A 20,054-nucleotide genomic window follows, 5' to 3' on the forward strand; every position below is an offset into this window, starting at 1 on the left:
CATCACCCTCCTTCTATCATCCCTTAGAGTTTGTTTAAAAAAACCCATAGATTTTAAAAAGCACTGACACCTAAATAAAAATTGATCAGCTCCAAGCAATTTCATCCTTCACAAGCCATTTTACATGATGGAAGGCTTCAGCTCCCAGCTCTCAGAGGCTTCTCCAGCTCTCAGTCATGTGTGAATTTTCCTCTGCTCTCTGTCAACAGCAAAATGCAACAGATCCTGTAACCACCAGGTGAAAGTCAGTCCAGCTGTTGCTTCTGATTTTTCTTCTTTTTAAACTAATAACAAATACCCTGCCCCACACAATGCAAATACCACACATACATGCAACAGCTGTTCTGCTTCAGAGTAGCAAAGCCAGTTACTCCAAGGTATTCTCAGGAAATAGAAAAGCAATATTCTTGAGGCTGACAGATTTCTGAAATGATCTTTAATGTATGCTCGGTTTAACTGGTATTTTAGTAAAATGACTCTTTATGCCAGCTGAGAAGAAAGTAGAAAGTAAATCAACAAGCTTTTTTTCAGATAGACTTCAGTATCTCAAAAATTCCCCAGTGGCAATGTGCTGCCAAGGTTGCCCCCCCTGCTCATTACAAACCCAGCCAATCCAAACACTACTGCTATGACTGGGTGAGACTACAGCTGTTGCATAGGTATGCTTGCATCTATGTTTTGCCCTCTGTGAGAGCAAGGAAAGAAGGTGATGGAGAATGCATTTTAACCATAAACATGCCATCCCATGGTTATTTTTGCAGTACAAATGAGCTATGTAGGGTTGAGCTGCATTTGCATGTCATTCACCAATTCCACTCAGAGAAGCAGTTAAGCACCCTTATTTTTCACAGTAAGACAAAAGAAGTTGGATTCACAGCTTATCTTAAAAAATGTGAACTGAAGTAAAATTGCATGTGCAAGCAGCACATTTATTGCATCAAGGGAAATAAGGCATCAAGCCAGAACCTGATCTTGTTTGCCACTATGTAAACGATGAGTAAGTCTGCTAGGGTCAGCAGAGCAGCAGAGTCACATGAGTCACAGCACAGTGCTCTTTGGAAAGATTGCTCCATGGCTAAATATACCACTACAGTCGCTTCAAGAAAAGCTCTGCGTCAACTTCGAATAAATGCTGGCGGTGACGCCGAGCTCTGGGCACTCACAGAGCCAGAAGAATGAACAGGAATTAACAAGTGGCCTTAAAAACATATTGAAGGGAATGGAAGTTTTGTCTGTGCAAGAGCTGAAGGATCAGACCTTTGGTAGTGAAAATCATCATTAGTGACCTAATTTTCCTGCCACACACATTTAGCCATTCTCAAGTGGGTCTGGGGGGGAAAAAAAGTAGAAAAGACCACTAAACTCAACAGACCAATTTCATGCAAGTTACTACTCAGCTCTGTGAAAACATGGAGATTGTTTCACTATATTTGTTACCAGGCCTGTCCCAGTAAATCATGACTTGCTCCTCCCAAGGAAATGCAATAATGAATCTACTGTTATCAGTGAGTATAGGCAGCCACACCGACAGAAGCCAACCCAACACCACATCCCTATAATTAAGCAAAACAGTAATTCCAATGAATACTTTTTATATCTCCATCTGATACACACAGTGCTGAATCTGGAAAAATAAGAGCTTAATAAACCATAAAAGAAATGCCCTTTGATCTTTTCTCTTTTTCAGTGGGGCCATAATTTAGTGCTATCACAACAGTAGTTTCAAGTAACCAAAATTGCTTATCAAATGTCTCTTTCAAATGCATTCTGTATCAACAAAGTCCTGAATTAGAAGGGATTTCATAATTCCTTATGAATTGCTCTCCTACCCAGTCTTTCCACTGGAAGCCTGATTAAATGAGTATTATTTCTTCTTAAGTGGTTTTACAGGTCGTTTATCTTAGATTTATGAGTATCAACCTACTTTAGAAGGTATTAGACAGCTTTAACGTTTGACACGTATTCTCTAAATCATTTACAGTGCTCTCCATTTGCACTAGACGATTGGTAATCTTCTCAATATTAGGTTTTATTGACAATGCACCATATAGAGTCGTTATTATATGGTAATGATTTAAGATAGGTGCAGGATTGGGAACTAATAAATCCAAAAGCTCATTTTTGATTGTTGACGCAGAGCTGAGGAATAATGTGCATCCATCTAAATCACTCTGTTTCTCAATACCACCACACACACACGTCTTTAACCTGCTCAGAACGCAATGCAGGGATGTGCAAACAGATCCCAATTCTTGCTTTGACCCTGATGGATTCATACTTAAAATTCTGTTTTTACTCAGAGAAGACCCCCAGCAGAAGTGAGGCTCCCCGTGGTGTGGCAGCCACCTTTCAGCATGTGGGAGTAGTGGGGCTCATCCTGGCTGTCCTGGCTCCTGCCCAGCTCCCCCAGCTCCTCACTGGCTGCTGCCCCAGCCCCAGCCCAGCCCCAGCACACCTGAGTCACACCATGGTAAATATACCTACTGAGATCGAGAAGCATTTTGTCTGAGTAGGGAGTTAGTAAAACTGAGATCATGGGCTTAAAAATCATCCTCATAATTTATATTTGGAGACAGTATTGAAAGCTGACATATATAACAAAGACATACCTTCATGTAGCCCTACATAATAATAATTTCACAGAAATATTGGCATTGATAGTTACAGAATTCACTTGAATAATTGATCCCTCTACTTCAATAGAAGATCAGCCCCCATATCTATATTACTCACAGAAAATTAGAGTAGAAGATAAAAAAATTAAATTGAGAGGCTTTGGTAGCAAATGAACATATTTCCACTGAGTTCTACAGAATTAAAGTCTCATCTGCAACCCTGTCATCCAAAGGTATGTCTTTGAAATGCAGTCAGGAGATCTGTATCAGTCCTGCTTTTGTAGTATGTCACTGAAAATGGTTTCTGGGGCATCGGAACTGCATGATCCAGCAATTTGTTAAGTTGAAATGTGACATTTCAAAAAGAGGCTGGAATGGTCTCAGAGCAAAATCAACACAAAAATCTGCATCCCTTTTTTATCCAGACAGATGCTGGGTAAGAAAACTCTAATGAAAAACTGGGGTTAGTGGCAAAACTGCCCTGTGCAAGTTGCATACCGAAACTGCCAACAGCAGGGAAGCACAGCAAAGGGGTGTCTTCCTCTCACCTTGTTCATTCAGAACACACCCCAAAATCCTGATTCAGGCTGGAGGCCTCTCAGGCTCACTCTGCTGTTTACAAATGAGTCAGTAACAGAGGAAGTGCTGCTACTAAACACTGAGCCCCCCCAAGCTCCAATCAGTGTAAAACACCTTGTTTGAAGCAAAGCATTGCTGTTAACTTGTCTTACTTCGGAAGAACAGGCACAGATTTACTGGAAAAATAAGGAGAAAAATCAACCAAAACCAGCATCCTCCCAAATCAGGGCTGCCCAGAGCCATACACACACTTCTGCCATCATCATAAGGGAGCATGTGCAGCCTCCCCACCTACCCATTAGCAGGCAATTTTCTAACACACTGTCAAACAGCAGAATTATCACAAGTTTCATTTTCCTTACCAGCGGAGTTAACTGCATTCTGAAATGTGCTATCTACATATTTTTAAGCTTGTTTCATTCTCTCTGTTCCTAAATCAGCAAAATTTAGCAATCTTCAACATCTCCCTGCCATGAGTGAAATTTCTTTTACTACTGGAAAGGAGGGAGAAGGTCAAGAAGGCTTGGGAAAATTTGTTAGCATGATCTGTAATATGAATTTGGCAGTAAAGAAATTGAGAACATTTCTTTGGAAAACAATCAAAGGGCAAAGTTTCCTCTCAGAGCTGCGTGGTAATTCACGTCTTACATACTCCAAGGAAACTTGCTGCTCTGATGATCAGAATAGCAAACTATTTGCTGTCTGCCTGACAGACCAAAGATGGTCATTTTTCCTCCCTTTGTCAGTATCTTTCTGTCCAGGCAGAGCCACTTTGTGTGTCCCTTGACACACAGATGAAGACTGAATCATGCATCTCTGCTCAGGAGGATTAATCCAAGTTAGATATGGCACAAAAAGAAGTGACCAACAATAACAGGGCATAAATGCTGGCTGAGTCTTGTAGAGACTGACAGATGCTTTCTCTTACCTGGGTCTCAGCTGCTCCTGTTGTACACAAAAAGTCAGTGCCTTCCTGGTTGTCCACTCTCAGGACATACAAGCCACCAATACAGCTTAGGTTCTTGAAAGTCACTGATCTGAGGAAATTTGAGCCATCAGTATCCACTGCAGCTGGGGCTCATCAACAACACAAAAATGACAGTGAGAAGTTATTACCATTGAACAGTATGCTGGGCAGGAGCACAGCTGAGGTCAAAAAAGGACTAGACAAACTCCTTCCATTTCCACCCATGGGTGCATACTCTGGCTCCACAAGTTTCTAAAGCACCAGTCCATGGCAGGGGTATGCCCTTAGGATGTCCTGTTCCTATGCTCTTTGCTAAGTATCTCCCACAGCCAATGCCAAAGGTAGCAGCTTGGGATACTTGGATCCTGCTCTACCCAGATAAGACATTTTATATGCTACAATCAATACAATCATAAAAATAGACAAGAAAATTGTCTTGGCTGAAGTTTAAAAGATGTAAAATTCAAATGTCAAGAAAATGCTGTATGAAAGATCTTCAGAAATGGCTGGAAAGAGAGAAATGAAAACTTTGAGATATTCATGTAGACCAACCTCAGTGAAGGGAAGCAAAATCCTGATGCCACCTTTGCAGTCACCAGAGGAACAGGCTCACCTTAAAAGGTGCTGAAAGCAACCTCCAGAGGGTCCCACCATGAATGACCATGCACATCAGCATCCTGAAGTGATACAGCTCCACCAGCCATTCTTCAGGAACACAGAAGTACCATGCTCATTTAGGAGAACAACTTTTTTGGACCATTCTTCCTCACAGCCTCCTGATGTCAAGGCCACAGGTCTCCCCACTTGTTCCCTCTACCCTATCTGGGTGGGGTGCTTGTAACAACTCACCTTTTCCTTTTCTGTTGAGACAACTGCAGAAACATTCAAAAACACATTAAAAATAAACACAACTCCCAGTGGGCCTAGTGAATGAAGAACTGTGCATGAACAAACCTCCTGTTTAGTGCACCCTCTGTCGAGTCAAGGACAGCACAAGCTTTAGAGTAGCACTATTGCATTTAAAGCAGTCCACTGTGTAAAATGTCAGGTTTTTTCTACTCTGGAAATATTTTACATTCCGTTCTTTCTGCAGCATTACTAATTCCATGTCCTCTTTAAGGCTCTGCATCTGAATGGGACTCGCAATTACATGAGTCACTGCAACTATCCTTTGAAATTTTTTTTTTTGTACATGTGATCTGAATCCACAACTGCTGGAGCCCAAAGCTTGCTCTGCACACTCAAAGTGCCACAACAAAATGGGCTGAAATGCTCATTCCAAACGTTCAGTTTGGAGCTGCTCGTGGCAAGCAGCACAATGTTTTGTCACTGCTGTCACTTCCTTGTGAAGGGTGGTGGAGAAGCAGAGGGGATTTCACCTTGAACACAGCCCTCCCCAGACTGCCAGCTGACAGAACTTGGTGGTTCTCTCTTCTACACCCTTCTGGGTAAGCCCAGGGCCCAACCTGTGCTCCAGAGGCTTTTCAGGTAAGTACAACATGCCCACCTGGATGAACATGTTTGAATGGTCAGCTGGATCATGTGCTGAAGAGCCTGACTGAAACAGGCCAGTGCTGACTTTGCCCATGTTCTGTGGTCAGGTTGGCAGTGTAGGTTATTGAAGAAAATGTCTTATTCTCACCTATGAAAAGCTGAATTTGAAGCCTACGCACAGTGGCTTTTCTAGGAAAACAATTTTTCTAGGAATGCCAGTTACAATTTTAGGAAAGAAACAGTGTGGCAATTTTCAAATTCAAATCAAAATTCAGTGCAAAAGGAGAGAAGAAAGGCTTGAGAAGAAAAGGTCATGATAAAATACTATAAAACAGGTAGAAAACTGTCTTCTCTTTTTGTCTCCTCTCCCATCACTTTGAAGCCAGCTTCTTCCTAGAAAAGCTGCTTTCCATCTAAACTTCCATCACACTGACAGTGTAATGCAGAAAAGCACTGCCTGAAAATAGAGCTTTTCTTTCACCAGAGGATAATTACTAGTTTTGCACTGTCTCATTATAAAATGCTAGTACAGACCAGGATTTTGCCATGAAGATGCTAAAAAGCATCAATATTATACCTTATATAGGAGAAACTATACTGTTTCATCTGTCCTCTGCCCCTGGAAAACCACCACTTCTCTGGCAGACAAGGTAGAACACAACATCTCTTCACTTAATTTCTACAAGATCTATCTGCTTTAAATTGAGAGCTCTGTAGGGTGGGAACCTGTTAAGAACTATGCTATGTATGTGCATTGTAAAGAACTTTGTTAGATCAACAGGGTGGCAAAAAAACCCCCAAAAAACTCAAAGATAGTAATACCAAAGCCTCAAGTGTAGGTCCAAGGAATGACAGCATAATTATTTTTAGAGATGACTACAGCAGTAACTCAACATGACATGAGAGACTGGAGAAACAAGCAAGCTTGATTTAAACCAATGGGAAAGCCAGGAATACAGAATGGAGACTGTTCCTAATGCACCATATTGCATCTGAACATTTTGTTCTTACCCATCTATCCAAAGCATGATGTTTTGCATTTCATATTAACATTCTGAAGACATTAAAGAATTCTTCAATTCGATGTTCATATGCTGTGTCAGAACTCACACTCCGACTGCTTAGAGAGATGCTCTGTCTACCTTTTACTCATCTTCCCTCCCTCAGGCTCCTAACCATCCTCCTCCCCATTCCCAAAAAATCCCAGGGTCTGCTATTCTTTATTGGGAGCATTATTTAGTTCAGCAGAAAGTTGGTTACGAAAACGGTTTGTGGGATTTGGACTTCACTCTGGATTTCTGCACTACCTCAGCTGTTATGCATATGTACTAAGATTGACTGCTAACAAATCATCACAGTAATACTCGAGGTTCATATACTATTTCTCATCTTCAAAGCACTTTAAAATTTCCCAGAGGTTCAACAAAATCTGGGAGAGGGAGAAAGAGCTATGGGCAAAAGTCTTTGTTAACATTGGTCTTAATATAAACCATAGTTAGTCCCTTTCTGTTTAGCACTACAGCAGGAATGTTGCAGCCCTCAGATTTAGGTCTGAAGTGCTAAACAATGCTAAATTGCCAATAACACATTTTCACTAAAAAGTATTTTAAATACTCTTTGTCATATGGACAGCTCTCTTCAAAAGTTCTGTTCTCACCTTTGAGTTCAAAACTAGGGAAATGGTGACATTAGCATAATGTCTTGGGAGATGGATTTATGTATCAAAATAAAGGACATTCTGATTTCAGAAAGTTTCCTTAACAAAAAAATCGTATTTCATAGGAATAAAACAACAAAGGACATAACCAGGAATCAAAATATTTTTTTAAAGGTAGAACTAATAATGCCTCAATAATTCCTTCACTGTTCCAAGCAGAACAGTCAGCTTTTAACAGTTGAATGGAAGCTCTCACTAGTTTTCTGGCCAGCACTGGAAACAGCAATCAAGAGAACTTGGAAGTGAATCATTGCAGGCCTTACTTCTCCTCATCACGTACCAGGGGAAGAATTTTTCTCAGTGCATGAGACCAAATAAATGCTCTGTCCCTTCAACCATTGGTTTTCAGGAGCTCTGTGCCCACGCTAGGCACGCTCTGCAGAGCACACCCAGGCTCCTGGTGCCCAGGCACAGCTCCTGGGTGCTGTCTTCAGCTGTGGGACCATGTCCTGCTGGGCACATAGAAATGACCTTTCCAGCTGCAGGCTCAGCGCTGTGCTCACCACCCTTGAAAGTCAGGCAGCATCAAATCAGACCTTTTAGGAGAACTGCTACAAGCTGTTTTCTTCTTTGGACTGGCTGAGTCAGGCCTGCAAATTTTTTTCATTTACCACGACCAAAAATGGGGATGAAATTAAACAAAATCTAACTTTCTACTTAGTGGTAAATAAATATGAAAATGCAATGTATAAAATACTCTGTTTCTCATGTATTCCACTGAACATGCAATTCAATCCAGCCTTTATGCTTCAAAGCATGACTTGTATTTCACATGCTTTCTAGGGCACAGAGTTCTGTGACACAACAAATACAGGCTGCAAGTTTGAAACATAGATGTTCAACTGGTTCTTCCGAGGTCATTTATTTGGTTGGATTCCTTTTGAGCATGAAACATTTCTATAATGTCTGACAAAATATGGAAACATTCTCAGTTGAAAGGATACATGCATTCCAGAAAACAATCTACTGAAATCTAAAGAAACTCTTCTTGGAATACTTAAGTGCTAACTCTTCAGTTATGCAATTTTAATATGGTGGAAAGAAAGAAGTGTAAGCTATTAAATTTTTTTTAAAGCTTAGGAAGCAAATTAAAACAAAATAACATACATATTATTAATGAATAGCTACAGTGCAAGGTGCGTAATTACATCTTAATTAAATTCTCCCCTTATTATAGCTACAGTGCCTCAAAATAATGTTTTCCCTCTATGTCTTTTCCTTGTAGCAACATTTCTTGAAAAAAACCACAGGTGTAAAGCAGAAACTGTTAAGTATTTCACAACTGGGAGAATGAAACTGTAGCTCTTTTTTTTTTTAAGTTAGAATTTACAACTGTATTCAGAAATAAACTGAACTTCAACATGTTTTAATTATGTGTCCTTCTATGTGTTTATAATCTTCAACTTAAGTCTAAACTAAACAACAATGCTGGCAGAACACTGTAAATTTGAGGAACTGGGATGAAATACTTCAAGGTAAATGTTAACAGAACCATTTTCCTCTATACAAAAATAATTTGGTTCAGGTAGTGAGCCAGCCTCTGTATGTGCCATCCCCTACTGCCCAATTCCTGCAAAACCCACCATCACCTTTCTTATCTGGCTATTTAGGACTTTTCAGTTTTTCTCTTCACCAAGTCTAAGCTTCTTCCTGCATTTGCAGCTTTTCATTTAAGTCTGCCTGTAAAGAAAATCAGAAGAAAGAAGAGGTTATGATGGAGCTATCTTAGGCTGCACATTTTGACACAGTGTGGAGCAGCAAGGCAGACATTATCCTCCACACCTTCCTGTTTTGCAGACAGACCGGTGTTGCTGTCTGTCCTTACGCGATAGCGCGTTATCACATTGCCCTGTGCAATTCTGATGGATGGCACGGCTGCCATGAGCAGGAAGGGATCTGGGACAGCCATCCCTCACCTAACCTTGTCTTGGAGATAGGCTAATTTTCCTGTATTCTCAGACAGCCTTTACCAATAGACACCAAATCAGAAAAATTGCTTTGGGACCTGGTTGTTCCTACTGTTTGCCTTTGCTGCAGATGTTTGTTCTCTAGTGTAATGTGTTTTATTGAAACAGTGCTGGAATTAAAAAGCATTACTGAAAATGAACAATAAAAAACTGTATTTCTGTGATGCTGCTTGTCTGTCTTAATTACAAACACAATTATGAATATGCATCTCATTCTGGAAATCCAAACTGCTGTAGACATTGAGTGTTTAATTTGCAATGTAACATTTGTGGGGAAGGTACAGGGGTTGTGATGTGTTCTAATGAAATCTTTGGCAGTGATAATGCATAGCAATCTCTGATTGTAGAGCACTTGGAAATGTGGCATCACTGGAAAAAGGGCCACAACACTGGTGTTTTATGGGGAACTTGTATATTTTTCAGTATGAGAATTGATCACTGCGAAAATACAAGAGAAATGGAAAGAGTGCAATGACAGTATTTCTAAGAGTCATAACGTTTTGTTCGAACAACTGGGACAGGCTAACAGGTCTTTTACAGACTCTACATAAACTGTTCCAAAACTCAGAGTTACACTCTCAGTGGAATTCAGGTAATTTTGATAAAGCAAATGGATTTGTACCAGAAGCACTTGCAGTAACTTGACATTTCAGGAACTTTGTGGCTTGCCAGTCCTAGAAATCCCTATTAGTGCTATTCTGCAATATATCAATGGGTAACCACAGCTGAAATGTTTTCAAAGTTCTCAGTAGCTCAGATTAGAACCAAAAGGCTGGAATTTCTCTCTCAACTTTTAATCTTTGGAAATGGCCTTCACCATATTCAATTCAAGAATCAACAAATATGTCTTCATACCTTTATGTGATGTGTATACATGGTTGCTGGAACAGTGATCCTCTAGGCTAATCAACTCCCAGCCACTCCAGATGCCTTTTCTTCTCAAGTTTTACACACCTCTGGCTCTGGTCCTACCTCCACTGAAAATCATCTGCTACCACACTTTGCTATGGCTGCTGCTGAGACCACTCAGTGGCAGCACTGTGATACCAGACTAAAAGTTATTTTCTAGACTCAATTAGAGCAACAGTTGCCTTGTTAGTGCATATATTGAGACATAATGCAGATTGTGAAACCATATTTCACACGTAACAAAAAACGGTATGAGTTTGATCATGAAGCAGATAAAAACCTAATTATAAGACTTCTTTGGAGGTCCAGAAACTGAGAAAACAGGCGAAAATGATACACTGGTGAAAGAATTAAAACCTGAGGGGAAATTATTTTCTTTGTATACAACCAGAGTTGCAAACAAAAAAAAAAAAAAAAAGAAAAAAGAAAAAAAGAAAGCATTTTTCTCATCTGTGCAGTCTTGTAAAGAAAAAAAGCAAAAAAACTCTTAGCACTGATGTTAATGGCATGAAGGTCAAGTGAAAACCAGGTATTTACTCTTTTCTATTGATAGGGACAGGAGTGAGATAACACAGGCGAGATATCCCTTCCCATTTCTAAAGACATGTTGAAATGGAATATGAACTCAAATAGGTTTATCTAATGATCTAATCTAGTCTAATTAATATAATAATTCATATAATAATTCTAATTCATATTTCCCACTGATGCATAGTACAAGCAAAGCAATTTACCAATACCATAGTATTTTCAGATAATATTAGGTATTTATTAAACTGCTGCTTAGTCAATAGTGTCTAATGTGCTGTATCTGAAGTTCAAAGTGCCTAATGCCACCTGGTTGTTGCCAGTAAGACCAAATTCCAGCAGCTCCTTGGTGCAAATCTGTTCTAGCAAATCTGTTCTTTGGCTTTCAATCATTTCCTGTTAATTCCAGTGACAGTAACTTCCTTCCCTTCCTTCCATGAACCTCACAGAAAGAAATCATAGACCCCTCAGAGTCTGAAGACCACATACTGACAGCTGATCTGTTTCATTAAGGCAGCTCTTGTGTAGTCACACACCTACCAGACAAAGCCTAAAATTGGCATAAGTGAGTCATTTCTTACACAAATTGAAGGATGTGTGACATAGATGCATCTAACAATTTATATTAAGCACACATTGCATATACTCCAGCACAGCAGCTGGTCCTGAACCCCTAAAAAGGAATTTTATCACTGACATCACTGAGAGCAGGATTTGGCCTGTGTTTTTGACACATAGTAAGGCTGAAGATATATGTTGTCATATTACTGAGTATTTTTTATCTTATCATATGTAAGCTGACTAAACTAGGAGTTATTTATAGAGGCTAATTCACATTTTTACAGCATATGGATGTGCTTTTTGCCAGCTTTAGCACAAACACAGTTTATATTCATTAAGACTGAGCTAGCTAATTAACCATAGACAGAATTAGTGAATAGCTTTCTAGTAATAGTACCTCAAGGTTGCCAATAATTTCATTTGGGATTTCACACGCTGCAGACTTCTCCTCTTCAGCAGCGACTCCAGCTACAGCCTCGGAAGACGCTGCCCCTGGACAGGGCTCTTGCAGGCAATCCCCCTGGTCAGTCCCCTAGCAGCAACCAGCCAGAGGAAACACTGAGTTAGAACATCCTCCTGCCCTCTCTGAGACCCAGCAGCACCAGCACAAAAAGAGGCAACACACAGAGAGGTGCTTTTGGGAAGCAGTGCCTTGACAGAGACCATGGTGGCTGTCTCACACTGCCCAGGCAAGGCACACACATCCTTCCACAGGGCAAGAGCCCAGATGGGCTCACTCAAATAAATGTCCTCTGCTGACTGATTATTGCATTAAAAGTCTTTTCATTCAATCTTAGAAGAGAATGCATGCTATGTTCTAGAGAATAAATGCCATCAGTGACTGAGTTCCAATGGAAATTCATAGAAAATCAGCTTAAACAGCCCTCTCCCCCAAATAAACTAAAAGGAACAAAACTGTACCTGAGATTCTGTCACTGAAGCTGAGGGGGAAACTGCAGGTTGGTCAAGTTCAATCTCATTCTGGTAGTATTAAATAGAAAAAAAGAAAAAAGAAGAAAGTAATTTATGTTTAATTATTGCTCAGAGGTTTCTTGCAGTTTTTTTAAAATGGAAATGAAATGGCAGGCAAACAGCAAAAAACAATACCTTTTCTGTTACTATCCAGGTGCTCAGAACTGGAAAACATTCTGAAAATGATTATAGATCAGCTTTAATTTCTAACTGCATCTCAAGGGGCCCTCTTTATAATGCTTGGAAAGAACAGATGATTTTCATAATTTCATAACACTAGAGCTTCTTACTCATGTGGATAATTACGTTTAGAAAACACAGTGCTTAGGTAACATTCTGTCTTCCCACTGCAAATTTGTCACTTCTGAATGGGGACACTGTTGCAGTTTGGAATTGCAGGGGAGTATCAAAGGAGTCAGTTGGAGTGAAGTTGCAGTGACACTAAATCAAATAAGGCCCTAAGGAAGCTATTTTAATATGTAACTATAATTTAAGAGTTGCTAATGGCCCAAGTTTTGCTGCTTCTTCTTGTTCCTTTGCTGTGACTGTGGGAACCTCACTGCAGAGAGGGGGACCATGGGACCTGCAGCTCCAGGAATGCTCTGACAAGGGCACGGCTTTTCCCACCTGGAGCAGCTGGATGAAACACCAAGTCCATGCTCAGGTTCTCAGGAGTGATGCACAAGGCAGCCCTGTGTCCTCTAAAGGGACAAGGTTTTGTGTCCTACTTTAAAAAAATGGATGACAGAAAACATATGTGCCAAATAGGGCGAAAAAAGGCAATTGTGGCCAAGCAAGGAGCAGGGTACAGCACTGAAATGGTGTGTCTGGGGCCTCTGCAGGGGAAGTGCCCATCGAGAATATGAGGCAGATGTTCCAGTTCTGAGTCAGCGATTACAAACAGGATTTTGCTTGGATGGTGTAAGTAAACGACATTAATTCACATCAGGGTAATTGCAATTCCCATAAATTAATTTCATCATACTTTTGAAATTCTAGCTAGGTTGATATTTGGGTCATTTAGTTACTTGCTACAGTTAACACGCTGAAAATATTAAAGCTTCTATACATCTGCAGAAGTGATAGCAACCACTGAAAATACAAAGTTAGACCAAGCCACTTCATTACAATAAAAATCTCTTTTGTAGTCCTAAAAGCTTTTCAGAACTTCTGTTTGGACACTGTCACTACCTCCAAGGTTCCCTGTTATGTGTGAGCTCAGTAAAGTAGGTAGATAGCATTAGTCCATGTTTATAAGAATCTAACAGGCTGACAGAAAGATTTGCAGATTATAACTGAGGAGAAAAACAGTTATAGAAGCATTTTCTTTTATCACTTGTAATTTAAATTTTCAGCACTTTGTCAATGCCTACATACTCACAAAAGAAATACTCAGAAAGTTTGTGTTTGGAATCAAAATGAAAAAACTGACTCAAACTATTTCTTTCAAAAACAAAGACACATTGTTTTCAAATTCTATTTTTTAAAAACCTAGAACTTTTTTAATTTAGCAACTATCTCAATTTTCTTCCCTTATATTTTCTTATTAAAAATATTAGCTGAAGTGGATGACGATTCAAAATTACTTTCTGCTTCCTTAAAATAATATTTTTTGCTTAGCAACCTATTCACTAAAAATATAATTTTTTATTTAGATTAAATTATCATTCCATTTATTTTCTCCAGTCCAAATAAAAAAAAAAAAAGTCAAATTACGTAATAAAAATAGACCATGTTTTTAGAATCAATTCCAAGCCAATCAAATACACTTTTGTTGCATGGATAAGATTTTTCAGAGGTTCTGTTTTTCTGAATAATATTTTTACTTCATTGCATCTTTTTACAGAGAGCCATTCTTTACTCATCTGTTCCATGTCTAATAATAACCCTTGGATCATTAAGAAATAACTAAATTACAGCAGAACTAGTCTCTCTAATGAGCCATAATAGTCCCAACAGTCAGCCAAAAGGTTTTTTTAAAGACTGTGAAACTTCAATGTAGAATATGAAGCTTTTTGTTTAGTAATAACAAGTTTATGAGCAGGACTACAGTTTACAGCCAAAATATAGTGACCTAGAAATGCCATTCTGCATTGCTCCTTTCTATACATTGTGTCCTTCACAAGTCCAGGGGAAAATTAGAACGAATGAATTGTGGTGAGAGCCCGAAGCCAACAAACGTATTTAAATGAATCCTTCTGATGCAATACTTTCCTTTAAAAAATACAATTAAGTCTTTGTGTTTCCTTTGAACAAAACCTCATGTTTAATAGCACCAATGGCTCTGTAGTAAAATCTATTTAAAAACAGAGAAGGAGACACAGTAAGTTTTATACAGTTACAGAGGCTTTAAAAAAATGTTGCTAGTTTCTGAAGACTGAGTAAATTTATGGTAAATTACTTCCACTGACCTACATTAAAAACTTCACTCTCCTTTTTTTAATTCCTGAAGATTTGTCATTATGTGAGCATTATTCACTGTGACAAAGATGTATTACTCAAAGTGTCCTCTTGAATCAATATAACTATCGAAATGTGAGGAACAGTTTGGCAAGATGATAATGCCTTAAAAATTAATTGGCAATATTTTCCTGCACACTGCGGTCCAGCGGGTCCACGGGAATTCCAACATCAAGACATTGTGAGGCAGTTGCACAAATGTAGCTGGCATATCAGTGTCAGCTGCTCTGAAAGAGACTGAAGGGACAATCAGGTGCACTATTCTTACCAGTTCTGAGGTGAGGTGGGGTGCCAGGAGGCCGCTGGGCCGGGGAAGGCAGCACAGCTTGCCATGGGACTGATGGGTGAGCACCACCTCCCCAGCCCAGGGGCACCAGCCTGGCTGAGAAGTGCAGCTGGAGCAGACACTGCTCTCAGAGCACAGCCCCGTGCCACAACCCTGCTCTGGAATTCTTACTGGTACAAGTCTACATAAAGATAGGTTTGTATAAAAAGCACTGTGTTGTTCTGTACATAAACTCACTTTTCTTGTTGTTGAGAGGTAGCAAATTGCCTTTTTACAAATGTAGGCAGAGAAAAGACAGTAAAATAGTGCAGAGGGAAATTTCTACAACAGAATAATAACAGGAAAGAAGATTGGTAAAGCGTTCCAATAGATGAGTTCCACAGATGTGGTAGTTATTATAAAATTAGCTTTGCATAACTTACCAATACACCATTGCATTTTCTCCCTGATGTTATCTGTTACTTAAATTAATTTTTCTTAAGTTACTATTATTGCAGATTTTATCCATTCTGTATTTTATTATTTAAAGTTTCTGTGGCATATAACAAGCCCTGGCTGATAGTGTTACTTTTAATAATAGATATAAGAGGTTTTAGTATTATAGAAATGGCTGCTGGGAATATCTTAATAGTCATAGCACAGAACGTCTGCTCTCAAAATATTATGTAGATTAAAACTAGCTATTTACTTACACTCTAATTCAAGGCATTGAAAAGGTTTGCAGTATTTATGTATGTGGCATGAAGGGGAACAATCTACTCTAGGAATAAATATCAGAGTTTGGGAATTAGCAAAGCTAAGGTCAAGGTCAGTTTGGCTTTCCTAACATGCTTACTGAAAATGAGAATTCAGAGTTTATGTTTACTTATTTCATAAACAAGAAAAAAGACTGAGGGAGTGATGCATTTGCCTCTTTGATAGAAGGCTTTTGTACCACAGAAATATTTTAAAACCACCTTCTCAGCTTGGTATTACCTGAAATTCTGTACTCCTTTCTACACAGTCTTAACATAAATTCTCTGCAGCTAAACTTACCAAACACAGGAAAATAATTATTTATAAGGATTGGAAAAAAGATCCCACATTCAACATGGACCATTTCTAAAGCCTTGTAACATCTTTCCAAGCCTTTCAATGGATATAGGTTTGATTGATATGAACGGCAGATGAGTTTCAAAAAGGGAGCTCTTTGTGCATTATTCTCTATATTCATATCACCTGTGCAGTTTGTACTTGTATGCCATGGGACCTTATCCTACCAGAGGCCTGCACAGATTTCTCTCATATATATGTGAGCTTTGCTATCAAACAAACTCTGTAATACAGGATTTACATTACTTTGCTATTCATGCTGAGCATGGCGGGCCACACACCTACAAATGTGCTGAATTTCAGCTGCTGCAATAAAAGGCACTTACAAGAGGTGGTTTGTTGGGTGCCTGTATTTCATGTGGTTGAATTTGAATGAATACCTAATGGACAGAGATGCATTGACTCAAACCAGCCTGCTTTTTTTAATCCCTCCCCTTTTACCTGCCAGCATATGCAAACACAACAAATCCACCCCACCTGCCTGCGGAGGCATCACCCACGAGCGTTCCCACAGGAGGCTCCTGGGAGCTGCTGATAGCTCTACAAACACATCTGCCATCCTCTTCTGCAGCAATTGAATACATGAGGTCCAAAGGACCAAAGGATTTTACAAAGCACTCAAAAACTTAATCCAGGTATCTGATCTCTGTGGTGTGACTGAGGTGGCAGAGTTACCTCCTGTGCACCCTCACTACACGCATTTGTATTAATATTAAAAGCAGAATTAAGATCAATGAGGGCCTGAAACTCTGCCTCTGGAGGATGTCCCTGGTTGCCAATGATGCACACGGAAATTCTGTGTGCGTGTTCCTGGGCAGGAGTTTTCAAACCACTATTCCTAAAAGAGACAGAGGTTCAGTGAGTCAAAGGTAAGCTTTATGCTCTTATTCCTGCATTTCAAAAATCCAAGTCAGTATCTTCTAAAATAGTTTTCCATGTTTCTGATCTGTGATGTGAATCAACTTTGCTGACAATACATTAGTAAGAATCTAGTCTAAAATAGCTATTTGAAGCAATTTGGTGCCTACATTGACAAAACAGGATCTCCTCCTCCCCCCAGGAAGCTGTAAATCAGTCAGTGACATCTGGCCTCAAGGACATCAGAGTCATCTGAAATGTGGTAATTTATATTAATGAACATCAATATTAATTTTTAAATAAAAAGAATTTGCTACTGCCATTATGTTTGCATAAGAAATATTATTTATAGCTTGTGTTCCTCCTTTCCTACATTTTGCCCATAAATTACTGTAAGGAAACACAATGTCACAGTTATAAATATTTTTCCTTGGAGTTAAAGCTTTTACATATCCTCTTACTGTTTTCAGTAACTACATGAGGACAACCAGGATTTTCTTGCTACTCCAGGAGCTGCTGCCAATTTTAATGCTTGACTGAGTAGAAAAGGGTGCTTCTACAAAAACAACCAAAGCCTTCCTCTCTAGAGATATCTTGATGCAGAGTGCCCATTATGCCTAGATTCTGTAAGAATCTATCTTAACATACCAGGAAAAAAAACCAACAATAATACCCCCTGATTTTACTAGGCTGCAGTTGTCTTCTACTGCTTTCACCAAGCTTCCAATTATTGCTGCCAATTTGCAGATTATTTAGAAAGACAAAATAAAAGACATAAAAAAAATCCCCAGCTGGCTTTAATGCTGAGGACACATCACTAAATGATTCACCTTGGAATGGTCACTCTAAATTCACAGTGCATTTAGCATTGCCAAATCTCCTAGAGTTATGGGATTACAAGAGAATCTCAGCTTTCATTTAAAAATAAAGTTAGCTCTTATGGTTGCAGAGGAAAGATTGAAAACATGAATCTTGAAAGCTCAAAAATCAGACTGCAAGGAAAAAGAACCAAACAATCATTTTTAAGCAATTCATTATTTTTTGGGATATGTCTCATAATTTTAAATACTCAAGGCTAACATAACCCTTCAAAACATACATACAGATTTTCAGGAGGGGTGAACAATTTTGTTTTTTTTGTTCTTGAAAGCCATGGAACAAGCAAAGAACAGCCAGCTCCTATATTGGCCATACAATCATAATCAAGAGGGATCTAAAGTCATTTAAAAAGTAAACAAAAAACCATCACAAGCACCTTTCCCACAGGAATCACCTATCTAGAGCTACAAATGGTTTTAAAAAATAAAGGCCCTTTTATTACTCCTATGATCACATCTGAAAACCATAAAAGTAAGTTCTGTTGAACCCAATGAACAACAGGCGGAGGCATCCACCTTTATCAGGCTGGAGCTTTACACTTGTTGTGCATCTTTTCTACCACATTACTTTATCAGTAAAGAACCAATATGAATGCTGAAAACATTATGATAAAAATGTGAAACAAAACTGGGCCAGGTGCATCTTTGTACCTCTTTCTGGGACCAGGCTTCAAACATTTTATAAATACTGCAATTCCATACTCTCAGAAAACCAATTTGTATGAGAGCATGGGCCTTTGGCAACAAAATGGCCTATAAGAATTAAATTGCTTGGGGGGCTGGTATTCATCACACCTGCTTTAGGGGCTCTGTCAGCCCCCCAAACCCCTGCTTGCAGGAAGTGCAAAGACAACTGCCTCTCCTGAGAGACAGTCAACTAAGATAAATTAAGAACCTAAAAACTCCTTACTGTACCTGCCCTGGACTGCAGCAAGCACAGCCTGCTCTCTGGCCTTTTCCCAAGGGGAACCTAGGAAAGCTCACTCAGGGTCCCTGGTTTGCCTGGTGTGAGAAGCATGAAATATTCCCTTTTTTATTCAAATGGTCACTGTAGGAACTCAGAGATGATTACCAGCACCACGTGTTCCTCCTGCACCCTGAGTGTCTAGGGGAAGAGTCAGCCAGCTGTTGGCACCATCCTGGACTGTTTTTTCCAGGTGTTACATCCGAAATGCAGCAATATCTCACCAACTCCTACTGTTCCACAGGGCTTTAGGTCAGCCTCAGGGCTTCCAAAAAAAGCCTGCTAATGCAGACATGCCTGTTTCCAGCATGTGTGAACCTCCAGTGTGTCTCATGCTCTGCACACACCAGTTCAGAGCAGCCTGTGTGCTCCTGGAGCTGAGCCCCACCAAACTTCTCTTAGTACAGCAAGCACAGACTTCAAGCTTTACCTAAACAGGAAAAAAAAGGCACCAAGATTCCAAAAACCTAGGAAAACTTAATCCCTCCACCTTTTAGAACAAAAAGGGCTCAAGAAGAGCCCGGGGCACCTACAGAGAAAGTCTGACAGCAGAAAAATAGCATTTTGCTGTTGGTACAGTGAAGGGCAGTCACTGCCTGATGCTGGAAAGAGGTCCCACCTCCTGCCTTTGTCTGCCACTGCTCTTGGACAGCCTTCCCTTCCCACCCACTTCCTCTGAAATCAGCGTTTTCTCCACACAAGACTGGTCATGGACAAGCCCCTCACACAACTGCCCTGTGCTCTGCACGCTCTCTCAGCACCAAATGCCAGATGAACAAGCTCTCTGCAAACTCCTCTCAGTCATTAGGTGCATTAGATGTGGATAAGACTTGTCTGTATTGATTCACCCCCAGCTGATGCTACAGAAAATAGCTGCACTAACATTTAAAAGGTTGCTTTAAAAAAACCCCAAACCAACACAACCTAAGGAATATTGATCCAGAGCTAAAAGGGGGAAAAAACTGCTCACATAATTTCAAAAATACAATATAGAATTTTTTTTTAAGAAAAATGCCACATTAGAAAACTGCAGAATATATGGCCACATAAAAATGGGGAGCTTGTGTTCTTTGTTATTAGACCTAAAACATAAGGTCTTTGCCTGAATGTGTAAGTTTCTGTTAAAACAACAATTTGTCCTGTGGACTGTTTTTATTGGAATCACATTTTGCTTTGGAAACAATCATGCAGAAAAACAACCAGTAAT

At 39.6% G+C, this 20,054-nt stretch overlaps 1 protein-coding gene across 1 annotated transcript in view; it reads right to left on the bottom strand.

Annotated features, from left to right (window-relative positions):
* Positions 1-8,215: 8,215 nt before the first annotated feature.
* The window catches only part of CABCOCO1 (ciliary associated calcium binding coiled-coil 1), a 50,836-nt gene continuing 38,997 nt past the window's right edge, over positions 8,216-20,054 (bottom strand). Inside the window, exons 6-8 of the mRNA XM_066554911.1 lie at positions 12,259-12,318; positions 11,735-11,869; positions 8,216-9,052 (exon numbers count right to left, since the gene is read on the bottom strand). Of these exons, the coding sequence (XP_066411008.1) occupies positions 9,011-9,052; positions 11,735-11,869; positions 12,259-12,318 (237 nt within the window). The 3' untranslated portion in view covers positions 8,216-9,010. The remainder of the gene's footprint in view (positions 9,053-11,734; positions 11,870-12,258; positions 12,319-20,054) is intronic.

Source organism: Molothrus aeneus, chromosome 8 (assembly GCF_037042795.1).
Source record: "Molothrus aeneus isolate 106 chromosome 8, BPBGC_Maene_1.0, whole genome shotgun sequence".
NCBI classification, from domain to species: Eukaryota; Metazoa; Chordata; class Aves; order Passeriformes; family Icteridae; genus Molothrus; species Molothrus aeneus.